General features: G+C 39.4%; 1 protein-coding gene across 3 annotated transcripts in view; it reads right to left on the bottom strand.

Annotated features, from left to right (window-relative positions):
* mv (lysosomal-trafficking regulator mauve) overlaps nucleotides 1-15043 on the bottom strand; it is a 187632-nt gene that overhangs the window by 39562 nt on the left and 133027 nt on the right. For all 3 annotated transcript variants that reach the window (XM_071584371.1, XM_071584373.1, XM_071584372.1), the window contains exons 31-33: nucleotides 9184-9296; nucleotides 4545-4930; nucleotides 872-1116 (exon numbers count right to left, since the gene is read on the bottom strand). In XM_071584371.1, coding sequence (XP_071440472.1) covers nucleotides 872-1116; nucleotides 4545-4930; nucleotides 9184-9296 — 744 coding nt within the window. The remainder of the gene's footprint in view (nucleotides 1-871; nucleotides 1117-4544; nucleotides 4931-9183; nucleotides 9297-15043) is intronic.

Genomic DNA, 15043 nt, shown 5'->3' with positions numbered 1-15043 from the left:
TTGTTTTTACACAACTAAATTAGTTCCCAAAAAGAATGCTCCAAATAAATTGTTAACACTGGACAAAGAGAAACAATGAAATAACAAGTAGATTAAAAGAACTTCAGCATTGTGTCCTAACAAATAAAAATGTTTCCTTCCTAAATATACAGGAACCCGAAAAAACTAGACTTTGTAAATAGTAATTTAAACCACCACTTGCCCATTCCCTTAGATGCTTCTGCCAGCATGAAAATACTGCTCATTCAGTGAACATTTAAGTGAGAGTTAAGTGTACCGGTAAGTCTAGATAAAAAGAATTTAATGGCTCTAATTCCATGACTTTGTAGTCAGTTTATCTTTCCAGAAAGGCCAAAATCTCACAAAAAACGTATGCTAATGATCGCTGATATGCACTAATATTCATTAAATAATATGCCAATTAATATAACATAGATAATTAATGACTTATTTCTTGCATGGTAAAACTATCTATTTCCTTGCTTTAAAAGGAGAACATGCAGCTCTCTGGGATAATGAATGCAAGGGAAATGATAATGGAAAATTAAGGGGATGATACAAAAATGTTTAAATTGAAACATTAATTACTATTATGGACAACTTTTGATTTTGTGAAATTGAGAACTTGAAAGAAAGCCTAGGTATTTCAAACTTATAATTTTTAAAAAAGTTCATCATGAATTTTTAAAGAGCATCCCATTATCTTTGAGATTACAGTAGTTCTATCAAAATTTCTGGGTGCTGGGAAGAGAGAGTGGCACGAATAATATGAAAAACAGATAACCCAAAAGTGGATAACTGAGAGTATACTTCACCATCCACTCATTCTTGAGATCATTATTATTTAAGAGTCAGGAAGAGCGGCGCCTACCGAAACACTTTTGGGTCGTGAAGGTCCAGGGTCTGACTTGTGTAATCAGCCAATATAAATGGGAAAACTGGGTACTGCATGAGATCGTTGAAAGATCTGCCGGCCCTCTTGTTCAGTTGAGTCAAGTATTCAAAATTCGTGATGAGGCCCTCTCGCCACATCTGGAGGATGCTGCTCAGGTTATCACTGGGCATTTGATTGGGTAGCTGGCACTTGGTCAGCTCCGCTAAAAACATGTAGCGCTCCTGGAATGGCAATTATTCAATGGCAAAATTACTGGCAGAATGTGATCGGCAAGGTTGGCAAGAGTGAAGGAAAGAAGCTGAGGGTGCGCTGAAGCAATCTGGGAAACAGACATTGGAAACTTTGGTCACCAGCATGAGAATTCAATTTGATGGGAATTTCCATTAGACAGTTTTTGTTGCTAGTACAAATATAAAGCTAAAACAATAACTTACGAGGGTCATCCGGAAAGTAGTACCCGTTCGTGAAATAAAGACACAAAAGTAAATATTAACAAACATAAAAAATTTTATTTGAAAGAGGATACTTTAAACTACTTCTCAACATAATCTCCAAGCAAATTAAGGCATTTGTCATAACGTGTGACAAGTTTCTGTATTCCTGCTGCATAGTCCTTCGCCGCCAGCTCATTGAGATACAGGGTCACTCCTTCTTTAAGTTCTTCATCGCTGTCAAATCTTTTTCCTGCCAAAAAGTCTTTAAGCTTTGTAAAGAGATGAAAATCTGAAGGGGCCAAGTCCGGGCTATACGGTGGATGGTCGAAAGTTTCCCATTTGAATTGCTGCAAAAGTTTTTGTGTTATCCCAGCTGCATGAGGCCTGGCATTGTCATGAACGAGAATGACACCAGTAGACAATAGACCTCGCCGCCGATTTTGTATTGCCCGCCGTAATTTCTTTAATGTTTCACAATACGCATTGGCATTAATAGTGTCTCCACGGGCCATAAAATCAATAAGCAATACACCTCGTCGATCCCAGAAAATGGTTGCCATGAGTTTCCTGGTGGACAGAACTGTCTTGAATTTTTTTGGTTTGTTTGGTGAATGAGCATGATGCCACTCCATTGACTGTCGTTTACTCTCAGGTGATGCATAACAAACCCATGTTTCGTCACCAGTAATTATGCGAGTCAAGAAAGAGTCTCCTTCATCAGAATAACGTCCCAAAAACGTCAGTGCTGCAGCCATACGCTTGGTTTTGTGCTCATCTGTAAGCTTGCGAGGGACCCATCTTGCACAAATTTTTGCATAATGCAGATGGTGTTTAACAATTTCATGAACAATTGTTCGAGAAACATTGGGAAAATGCTCACAGATGTCATCAATTGTGACGCGCCGATCGTTCCTCACGAATTCGTCAACTGAGCTCACCAGTTGGTCTGTAATGACAGACGGTCTCCCCGAACGCTCATCGTCGTGTGTGTTCCCCCTCCCCATGTTGAAGTTGCGACACCACCGCCGAACAGACGACTCGTCCATTACATTGTCTCCATACACCTCCTTTAATTGGCGATGAATATCACATGGGCGAACGTTTCTTGCATTGAGGAATTTAATCACTGCCCTCACTTCACAACTGGCGGCGTTCTCAATTTTTTTAAACATTGTAAACAATCACAGAAACAACACAGGCAATGCTAGCGTCACGCAACTTGGCTCAGAGAAGGCAGACAAGCCACTGAAGCTATCTGACCTCGTCCAGCGGCTACTCGCGTCGTCAGCACTTCATGCGGCACAAACGGGTACTACTTTCCGGATGACCCTCGTATATAGTGTTCCACAAAAATGAAATGGCAAATAAAGAAAGACCAATCAATGGTGAGGTCTGTCATTTCAATCAAATTCAAAATATGAACTTTCAAATAACCAATTCTCTTTCATTTTCAATCAAAGCGATCCTGACTGATCAAATAAAACAAAAATCACACAGACGTCCCCCCACCAGTGAAGATTTATTATAAGAACAACATCTTATTATCTCATTTATTTATTCATTAGTACTTCATCTTGTTATTTTACAATGGTAAAATGTAAGTTATGACACACAAAAACAAAAAAAATGTATACACACATTTGGAGAAATAGTTCTTGTAAAATTACCGCACATTAAACCTTCACAAAAAATATTCATTCAGATCATAAAAACAATTTTTGATTAAAAATGATTTTAACCTAGATTTAAGCATCTAATATGAGTTGCTATCTGTGAAATTCTGCATAAAACTCTGCAAATCCTTCATGAAAACCTTCAAATTGATTACGAAGGCTTATGGTGAGGATGCTATACAACATACCACATGTTATGAGTAGTTTACCCAATTCAAAAAGAGGCGGCAATCAGCGGAAGACAACGAGCATTAGGGAAGACCATCAGCGTCAACTGATGACCCCCACATAGACAAAGTGAATAATCTCATTCATACAAATCGACATTTGAGTGTCAGGGAACTTGCAAAAGAGTGTGGCATCTTGATGGGTTGGTACTCTGAAATTTAGACTGATAACTTGAAAACACATCAAATCGCCGGCAAATTCATGCCTTCCCAGATGACAGCAGTCCAGGAAGAACGTCAAGTTTAAGTCTGTCAGGAGCTGTTTGATGGAGCTGAAGAGGAAGAAGCCTTCTTGTCCTGGATCATAACAGGTGATGAGTCACGGGTTTATGGATATGACATCAAAACAATAGTGCAACCTTCAAAATGGATTGGAGAAACATCCCTCCGCCCCAAAAAAAGACAGGGCAAGTCTGCTTTAATGTCAAGGTGATGTTCATTGTGCTTCCCCACCCACCCTACTCACCAGACCTGACCCCATGTGACATTGTCCTGTTCCCCTAACTAAAAACCCCGCTCAAAGGAAAATATTTCCCACCATTCCAGAGATAGAGAAAAATTCAACTGAGGAGTTTATGAGCATTCCAGAAGAAGCATTTCAGGACTGTTTCAAAAGTGGAAACACAATTGGGACAAGTGTATACATTGGGGATGATTCTGCTTTGAAGGGGACCCTGAGCAATAATTTTTATTGGAGTATTTCTTTTGTAATAAATAAAAAGTTTGGGAACTTTTTGAACAGGCCTTATGTATAAATCGATATAAAACTCCCAAAAGAAACCTACGCACATTATTTCTCAAAAAAATTCATGTTGTTCCACGTGCAACTTTGCATTTTCTTCTACTGTCACTCCTCTTTGGAGGCATTGTCAAAATATACTGCATTGTTTAATGCCAAAAAAATCCCATCATCATCAAATGTCAAGGTGTATGGAGATTTATGAAATCACATGGAAAGAATCATGTACATATTTCAAATATGTGTTGCATGTCTCAAAAAATCAGCATATAGATGGGCATATTAATCAATTGGCAAGAAGCATATAGTTATTCATACTTTCAAATATATATGAATATTGATTGAAATATTGCCATTGTTTCAATACCATTCATAAAATATTACAGACTGTATGTCTATTTTGGCAGAGTAGATCAGTGTTGCCTCCTGCGACTTCTAAATAAGCCACGGCCTGCACACAGACTCCATCCAGATTAAACACGAGTTCAGATTAGCAAAGGTTTCCTGAATTAATTTCCATTGCACTATATTCAAAATAATAGCTAGAGCTACTTCTCCCTTCATTTGTGAGCCCACCTGAGAGGAGCCAAAAGCAATGAGGTAGGTCTTGCCGTTGATAAGAAATATCTCAAGGGCTCTCTCCTGCAGCTGGAAGCGGCGATTGTACACCCCCAGGACATCATCCAGGGGCCACACCATGGACGAGGGCGAGGGCGGCGGATGGTGGGCATCCCCTCCCGCCATACACCCCTCGTCATCGGCCACAAAGTACAGACTACTCTCCCCAATCAAGATCTCGCCTGGCACCTCCAGTGCTGGTGCCACTATGCATGCGGCACAATTGTGCCGGATCTTCTCATCGGTCAAGAGTCGCTCAATCAGGAGCGAGGACACCTGTGGCCAACATGCCTTCTTCTCCTGCACAAACAGGTACGACAGTGGCGAGGGACATTCAAATGCATCTGCAAGGGATCAAAGGAATAGCAGTTTTAAGGGAAGTGACCAACAGCTGAGGTCATTTGCACCATTAGGGATGGGAACAAAAGGGGTAAGAGTGGTGAGAAACCCGGCATTGGAATTAGCCAACTCTTAAAATCAAAGGTGCCAAGGGGTCTGCAGTTTGATGCCCCATCCGACAGACGGCACACTCATTCAAAGGGCTCTCTACGGAGCGCCTCAAGTAGGGATCTGGGTACCACCTAAAGAGATCTGCCATCTTCAGGATTCAAACCCGGGCTCTCTCAGTGAGAAGCCAGTACATTAGCTGCACAAATGGATAAAAGGACAGTATTTTCATTATTCTCGTCATCACAGTTTTGCAACATGGAGGGAGGAACAGAGGTATTGAGTGACACACAAAATAAATTTGCCAAATAGAGGAAGCTTTCCATAATCAGGACCTGACTAATGCAAACTGAGTCTGACTTAGAACCACTGGTTAAGTGTTAAGGAATCGCACCACGTAAGGTACGGTAAGCACATGCACTCTTGGCTACATAATACATTTTGCCAAAGAGGAGTTCAACCTGCATTAAAATTATGTTGAATCATTTAAATTGTTTTAACAAATAGTTGCCATTGATACTTTACATGCTTAGTCATTACATATTATCTATCCATGAAATGAATATCAAAGGAAATCTTAATTATTTGTTCATTTTATTAATGATCACCCCTAAAAATTTGAATAACCTTTTTTGGTTGAACAGAATTCGTTCATTTAAAATGTTAATAGTAGCTTTCACAACTCAATCAAATGATCACCAAGTGTTTCAAAATTGAGTGGTAATAATTATATGATTAAATCTTAGGATATGACTTATTTTAACTTATTTCCCTTGAAATTTCTTCAATTCATATCCATCTAAATTATGACTAAATGGTCATTGGACTTAAACAATCTCCCGATGACATCTGGACATAGATGGAATCCATAAAAATTGCCATGGCCCAATGGCAACCCTAGCCAATGGATGGATTTAGCGGTTGCAAAATGAAATAGGATTCGTTGGAGAAGATGTTGGGCAGGAGTGAAGATGGTGAGCAAAGGATTGATTGATGAGTCAAGACTAAAAGTAATTTCCCGTCTGATGCTGGCAGTCACAATATGGATTTTTAGGTGAATTGAAAAAGTAACAAAGTCACTAAAAAGTGGTAAGTTTTGAGCCCTGAGAAGCTCTGGTTTAACAAATGGAATATTAATCAATGAATTATCATTTTCATCGAAATACGTTCAATAAATAGGATCATTCCAAAGGAACAATAAGCCCGCATTATCATTGTCCAGTTAAGTTTGAATTTTGAAGAGAATGAACTATGTGTTAAATTCTAAGAAACTGCGGGAGATGCCATGATAGTAACTTTTAATGGAGTCATCCGCTACGGATAACTCAACGCAATGCAACAATTTTAGAGTGTAAAAATCAATTGTCTTGAGCAGGATTTGAACCCAGATCTCTCCAAGTTCGGCCGAGTGCTTTAGCCAATTAAGCTATCGAAGCATCCTCTTACAATCCGAAATTTTGGGGGCTTTAAAGGAACAATGTGTTACATGTATTTGTGCCGCTGGAAATAAGTAAAATCATTTGGAGTGGTGAGAAGGATTGGTGGACTTGCCAGGTAACTGTGTGACTTCAAATACAGCATTTGAATGTTAGAAGAAACAATACAAAGTGGCTGATTCTTCTCTCAGAGACATGATTATTTTACAAATTTCTCAAAACCACCCACACTTCTTAGCAAATTTTAAGATTCATTTAAGATAAGAAAGCAGAGAAAGGAAACTTTTGTGCCCTTGACTATCCTGGGGACTTGTTCTGCAAGAAGCATTTATCCTGAATATTTCTGGTATCTTTACTTCACTGTTCTTTCTACATAATTTCATCTCCTTACTTTGATTTTCCAGTTTTATCAACATTTATTTTTCAATCCCATTCCATTAAATCATAATACTTGGACTTAATCATTTCCATCAACTTTTCATTCTTATTCCTTCCCACCCATTTCCACATGTTCATTAATAAAAATTTGTTTTTCAAATGCCTTCAAGCAGCAGTATTAGTTTTAGGGTAGGCAACCGACGGCCGAGGTCATTGGCACCATTAGGGATGGACAGGAAAGGACGAAGGGTGGAGAGACACCTGGCATCGGCATTAGCCTACTCTTAAAAAAAGGTGCCAAGGGGTCTGCAGTTTAACGTCCTATCCGACGGACAGGGCACTCACTCGAAGTGCTCTCCACAAAGCACCTCAAGTAGGGATCGGGATACAGCTGAAAAATATCTGCCATCTCCAGGATTTGAACCCAGACCCTCAAGGTGGGAAGCCTGTACGTTGGCCACCGCACCATCCCAAACCCCATGTCTACAAGTCCTGACTACATCAGTGATAACGCAGCAACACAAGTATGTCTGCCTGCTTTCATCTCTAACAAGCAATTAGTGCTATCTAATGAACTGCAAACTGCCGTATTTTCCCATCGATAACATGTATCTTATGTATAATGCGCACCCAGAACTTTGTAGTTAGCATTAATTTGAATAGATACCACACACCCAGGGTTTCATAATTAAATCATTATTGCCTGCGGCTATCTACCGTAAGTAAACAGAAGATTGGAGCAAGGTGATTGACATTAATTCCAAACAACAGAAGGACCAAAAAATAAACAATATTTCCTAGCCAACACAATATGCCACCTTACTGGTTTTTCTCCATGGTTCATAAGTCGAAACGAGACATAGGTTTGTGTGCCCTTTCATTTGCTACACACAGTAACTTTCAGCAAATCAATTATAAAAAATGAGAGAATGAATGAAATAGAATTTTCTGATTATGTTTGCTTCACTTTGCTTTGTTAGTATCATCTAGACACCCTCCAAGTGCCATGAAAGTGCCGCCTACATGGTGATAGTTTCAAACCTAAATTGAGTTAAGCTTTGTTAGTTTAGAATTTTTTCAAGAAAAATTACCCATGGAGAAGAGAATCGTTTACATTGATGTTTAAGCTAGAGGTAATCAATTTTGCAAAAGGAATTCGTGAATCGCCGCCAGGATTTATCCATTAATAAATCTTTTAAATCGAAGTTACGTTCTAGTTGGGAAAAGTGGATGATGCCTGATATGTATGAAATACTACACAGAATTGGGAAGGATAAAAAGAGTGTCTTATGAAGAAATAATCCGGTGGATCCTGGAAAGTTGGCAGGGTGTCAGAGGGACTTGTGCAAAAAATAGATTTGAAAAAGCTTAAGGCAAATTTTGACGCCAGTGCCAGAAGATGAGGAAGAGTTAACTTCGGAGAGTGAACTCGGTTATGTGCCTGAAGAGATAATAAATGCACTTAATGCATTAAATTGTGATTCAGATGATGAATTTCTTGGATTCGAGTGATCTACCTATCCTATCATATATTTATACATACGTGTATATAATATGACGTACTCTCCATATACATTAAGTACTATGTATTACAATAAAGAAGTACTAAGTATTAGATTAAATGAAGTATAGAAATTATATGTTTCTTCTTTTTCTCATGGATTTATGGGATGAAATAATGGTGAAAGTAGCAGATCTGTATAAAATAGAATGCAATTAGAAAGGCACCCTTCCAGACCAATTTATTTTTGCGAGACTCTTCCTTAAATTGTTGTGTATATAGGTATGTAAATGTTTCGATTTTTTCAATTTGCATTACATAACGTGCATCGTCATTTTTTCGATCACCTGAAAATTTTTGTTAGGATAAAGCGCGCGTTATCGATGGGAAAATTATTCATCCACATGCCACTGAAACTATTTCAGTGGCGTGTGGATGAAGGCCAAATAATTATGTTATTAGAAATTAATGCCATGGGATTGTGGATCCACTTATCTGTGAATTCATATCACTCACTTCTTCAATAAGTTAGTGAATTGACGCATTTATTTTACTTAATTTTAAGAGGATAAGTTATAGCCTGTCTCATTGATCACATTCGGCATAAAATTTAATTGCTGAAGCTTTCATTTGCACAGTGGAGAGATGGTTCCAAGAAACTGCGGGAGATTCCGCAACAGTTACCTTTGGCGGAGTCAACAGCTAATATGCATTACAATGCAACAATTCCTGGGTGTAAAAATCATTCACCTTGACAGGGATCCAGGTTTAGGTAAATGATTTTTACACCCTGAAATTGTTGCATTGGAGAGAGGGTGTTGAGTGTTTGGATTACCCAGTTTTTCTTGAGAGTCACTCATGAGGAACTTCTTCCCAATGGCCAGGTGGCACCTCTCCAGGCGAATGCGCATCCTTCCTGGGCCCTCAGTGGGGTCCAGCTGCCATGACCTGCGCACCAACAACAATAACTGTATAATCTTGACCTGAAGATGATGTAACACACTGAAACCCTGTCGTACAATTAAAATTATCTGGTGGAAACCATTTGTTTTTTATTAGGTTTTAATTCCACCACATCATGCCTGAAACTACTCAATTTGCTAAAAACAACACAACAATATTACCAAATATTTGGGTTTTCCACATACATTTTCAAATCTCTTGGGATGAACACACAAATACTTAAACTAGTAAATTAAGCTCAGCCTGCTTCTCAATAAGGTCCATCAGATCCACTGTTTCAGTGGATGTTCTCTGGGACCTATACTATGGAGAATTTTTTTCTCACATAGACTATAGTATCCTTTACTGGGGTTCATCATCTAAGGCCTTGGCCATTTTCAGGGTCCAAAAAAGAGCCATTCGGCTCATGACTTTTGCTAAACACACTGCCCATCATTGTCCCCTGTTTAAAAAATTGGATATATAGCAAGTGCCATGGGTTTCTATTTTTCAATCCGAGTATGTGATAAATTGTGATATTTTACAAAACAGAATGAGCAGCTGCACAGTTTATATGTGCATACAAAAAATGCAGGTGCTGGCCCAAATTGTTGGGCCTTCAACTTTATGATAAACTCCCAGCTGAGATTATGACCCAGAAAAGTGTACTGCATTTCAAGTCAATCTACTTAGGTTCTAAAACTAAAAATAATTCATTCAATTGCTGATTTTCTCAATAATGCCTGATATGTGCTTAGTATTCATTGTATGAATTTTGTTACTTTACCCTGACGTGCCCTACATCAAGTGTAAAAGTTATAACAACTTGATCGCTGGACAAATAAAATGTATTATTATTATTATCAACATTTATAATAACAGGCAGAAGGGATAGCTCGATCACCATTCATCTGATTAATTAAGAAATAAAACACACTAAGGATCATATTACACTGATCAGCAGATTAAAACCACCTTTCCCAACACAAATTGGTGGCCTTCAATATCTGACTTACTGAGCACCACACTCATCAGAAAATTAAGCTATGCCAGCAAATTGAAGCACATCCAACACAACAATGGATGTGCACCAGGAATGGTACACACTAAAGTGGCAAACAGAAAGAAGATACTGGCAAACATGCAAACTACGTACACAGTACGGCAAAATTTATACCATTAGAAGAAATTCTTTTCAATTCCCTTTTATTCTATGGCAACCTTGAGGGCTAATGAAATATTCAAACAAATCAACAAAAATGTCATATATGTATATACCAACCAGAACACACTTCCAACTCATTGGGAAACTAACACAAATATTAGTAAAACATCCAGCACAGAAACTTAAGGGATTTATGAGATGGGGTTTGCACATGTCACCTTTCATAAAAAGAACAATTGTTATGTGGCCTCACAATTGAATTCAAAGAACACTTACAGCACAATATGAAAATAAATGTTCCGCCTGAACAGTAGTCACAAAATAAATTTTTGAAACTGGTCAACTCACCACCAAATAAGACTTGACAATCAAGGAAATTTCTAAACTTGACACCAGAAAAAGCCCACACATATGCACCAGGATGGTGTGCACAACTAATAGAGCACCATTAAGAGTACACATTTAGTCCTAAAATTTGAAAAACCACCCGCACCAACAGAAAACAGACACTTTCTAAGCCCTTGCCTTCCCACCGCCACCCACTTACCCTTTTGCTATCACCAATCAAAACTGTTCACCACTCCATACTATTCACCAACTTGAGAGAACCATGCTACTGCAGTTTCATCTTCCCAGTCTCAAGCTCGCAATATATTTTGCCCAACTGAAATATTGGCATTCAGCTATCTAGATTAGGAAGTTGCCAGGGACAGAATTTGCAGCTAAGTTGATAGGTTATACATATATAGAGGGATGTGCATGAGGGAGTAGCGTAGAATGGCAGAAGATTCAGTCAAAGTTAAGACGGGAGGCTAGGAGTGGTGAAGATGGGACATGGTTTACATTTCGATCCATTACAGAGAATTACTGTGGATTTTTGAATGACAGAGGATTCATATACAATTCCAGTTAAAGCGTTAAAGACAACCATCTTTACTCAATGCCTGCACAGAGGCAGCACTGCGCAGCTCCATCCTAAATCAATGGTGGGATGCATGGCTGAATGTCACAAAGCTGCATGGGATAAAGTCAGTGGCATCAGCTTAGCCTTCATCTGTTAGGAAGAGCCAGAGGGAAGAGGTGGTGATCGCATGCCTGAGGATAAGGCATTGTGCCCTAATACACTCATACCTCTTCACGGAGGGAAACCACCGCCGGTTCAAATCCTTGTGGCGACAAATATTTTTCACTGGTATCTCGATCCCTACTTGAGGTGCTTTGTGGAGGGCACTCTGAGTGAGTATGCTGTCCATCAGATGGGACGTTAAGTTGCGGACTCCTTGGCGCCTTTCGACAAGAGTAGGCTAATGCTGACACCAGGTTTCTCTCTCCACCCTTCATCCTTTCCTGTCCATCCCTAATGGGGCAAATGACCTTAGCTGTCAGTCACCTCCCCTAAATACTACCACTACGGAGGGAGAACAACCATCTCGCTGCGAAGTGTGTGACCTGCCCCTGACGGTGAACAATATCGTGGCACAATGTGACAAATACAAACAGAGGGCAAGAGGGACTTTTAAAGTAAGGGGTGCTCTAAGCAATATTTTAGGGGGATAGCCCTAACTCCTTAAATAGAGTTTTTACCTTTTTAAGAGAAACTGGCCTAATAGGAAAACTATAGCTCAGGTATACTATTTTTTAGGCCTTTGGTTTTTAATATTTATGTATTTATTTATCTATTTATTAAAATGGTTTTGAGGTAATAAATCATTTGAAAGTGGTGCAAAATGACCTTAGCTATCCACAAACTCCATACATGAACTACTGCTACTCCTCAAATGTCCAGTGAAACTGGGGAAAACCGCTGCAGGCTCTCATGCTGTCTTAAAGGAAGTGGACAGAAGTGAATGTGTATCATGCACACAAGGCTATGAGTAATTTTGAAGGTTTAAAACGAAAACGTGAAATGAACATAGGTTAATTGATCAGCGAAAATCACCATCTGAGTGTCCGAGCTCTCTTCCTGGAATCTCAGGAATTAACAAAGAAAGTGTCGGTCAAATTTGCATGAATCATTCAACATGCATTAAGTTTGAGCAAAAATGATCTCAAAACCTCTCACCCCAGAGCGAATGGGGAATCAAAAATGAATTTTTTTGCTTATCTTTTAAACAACACTGATAATGATCCAGAATTGTTAGACAGAGTGATTACTGGTGATGATTTGTAGTTTTTTACCCATGATGCTGAAACAAAGCACCAATCGATGCATTGGAAGGCCTCAAACTCACCACGGCAAAAAAAGCAAGAATGAGCAAATCATCAAAATTCAAAGCCATGTTGATTGTTTTTTTTGACAAGCATGGAATTGCCTGCACTCACTGGGTCCCCAAAGGTCAGACAGTCAATCGACATTATTATGTTGAGGTTCTGACTGCCCTTCTCGAATGAGTGAGGAGACGAAGACCTGATTTGTGGAAGAGCAATTCCTGGATGCTTGACCGAGGGAATTCCATGCCAGCCTAGCAGGTTACCCATGCACAAAAGGTAGGAAGTATGATGCACCACAGAAAAGAGGAAGAGTGTCGATATTATCAAGGAATTGCCATCTCCTAGGAGTGTACAATTGTGACAGTGAAAAGAAAAGTGGTTCGACGTGACTTTGTGTAGGTTATACGAGGACTGAGGCCATAAACACTTTATTTTGCCAAATTTAGTCTACATCGATTTTGTCCCCTCCAAAGTAATCTCCATTCATAGGCTATGCACTTATTCCATCTTCTTTTCCACTGTTTAAAGTACACCCTTGGAAGTTCTCGTGGCAGTTAGGCTTTTCAATTAACTCGTCGTTTCTTGCTGTAATATGTCTTCCACATCTTCCCAATGTGATGTCCCCTCATCACATTTTTGCATTTTGGGGGCATAGGAAAGAGTCACAGGGGGGGTGAGATCTGGCGAATAAGGAGGATGATCAACGATCAAGGTGATTGAATTTTTTGCCAGACTACTGGGGAACAATCAATGCTGATGCATTGTCATCATGAAGGAATAATCCATCACCTTGGTCAAATTTGGTCGCACACAATCTCTTGAATGCTTGAGAATTGCAAGGTAGAACTCAGCATTTACTGTTTGTTCTTCAGGAAGAAATTCATGATGAACAACACAACTTTGACATCAAAGAAAACCAGGAATATGACTTTGATTTTTGATTAGCTTTTTCTTGAATTTTTGGTTTGAATCAATCCAATTGATAATGGTTGCTTTCTTCAGAGCATTCCGCACCATAAACAGCAGTCATCATTTCAGTAATTTCTTGACAACTTTCACCGCACTTCACCAAAAACTTGATGCTGATTTGTAGCTCTGTGATTTGGTCAATTTCCATTTTCGGCAAATAGTATATACAAGAACAACAGAAACTAACATATAACTGGCACCATACGCACAGCTCTACGATCTGCCAAGCACAGACGGATCATTGGGTCTCGGGCAACTAGCGACATTAGTGGACGAGGCATATAGTTCGCGTCATGGCTGCTACATTGCACCAGTTTGAGCATTTATTGGATGACATTCTTCATTTAATATCAGATGCCACATCTTTCTCCAAAGTGGATATGGCATCGGGATACTGGCAGTGTGATGCCAAGGAGAGCAACCGGGAGAAATCAACCTTTACTTAAGGCTTCACCAATGTAACTTAGCTGCCTTTCAGGGAGTGCAACGACCCAACCAATATTTTATGGAGATTTATCTATCTAGTGCTCGTGGATGCTCATTGTAAGTGCTGTTCGGCATACATAGATGAGGTAACATTTCAGAAATGATTTCACAGAGCACATCGGAAGACTAAAAGATGTGTTCCCATGACTGTGGACTTGGAGTTAAGCCGGAGAGGTTCCAAATAATGAGACCAATGCAAAATTTTTAAGCCATGTAGTGTTGAACAAGGACACCTTGCCACAATCACACAGAAGAAGTGCCCAGCATTTCTGGAGAGGTAAGGGGCACTTCATGGAATGGTGTCTTATTATAGGTGGTTCATGGGGAATTTTTTGTGGATTGCCTTCCCCTTTCATAGGTTGGCCAAGAAGCATATACTTTTCAAATGGATCACCAAATGTAAAGTCATCCTCCAGATGCTTACACAAAAGTTGAAAATTGTGCCTATTATGCCCACTTCCCACTGATGGACTGTGAATCCATGCTGGGTTGTGATGCCAGCAGAATGGTATTAGGATGGTGCTTAATCAGAGACTGGAAGACAAGCAAAGGGCCTATCACAACAGAATGCTCTCGCATGCCAAAAGGCTTAATTGTTTGACACAGTATGAACTTTTGGTAGTGGTTAACTTGACCTAGCATTTTAGAAAATATTTATTTGGAAAACATTTAGCAGTGCACTCTGACTATAACTCTTTTCAATGGTTGAAACTATTTTGTGAGCCAGAAGAACAAATTGCTCGCTGGGCAACTGTTTGATTTTGAGTAAATGTCTTTCTCGAGTAAATTTCCAAGTATAACTATTAAGCAATGCATCAACCTGAAAACAAACATGGAAATGCCAAAATTTTGCGCCGGCCCACATTTAAACAGTGTGGATTGGGGGAGAATGGATGAACTGATTTTGGTTGAAATTTATGCG

The sequence above is a fragment of the Hetaerina americana genome, unplaced genomic scaffold (assembly GCF_022747635.1).
Source record: "Hetaerina americana unplaced genomic scaffold, ioHetAmer1.1.p SCAF_18, whole genome shotgun sequence".
In the NCBI taxonomy this organism is placed as follows: Eukaryota; Metazoa; Arthropoda; class Insecta; order Odonata; family Calopterygidae; genus Hetaerina; species Hetaerina americana.
Note: the sequence above shows the minus strand (reverse complement) of the source record. Positions and strands in the feature narration are given on the sequence as shown.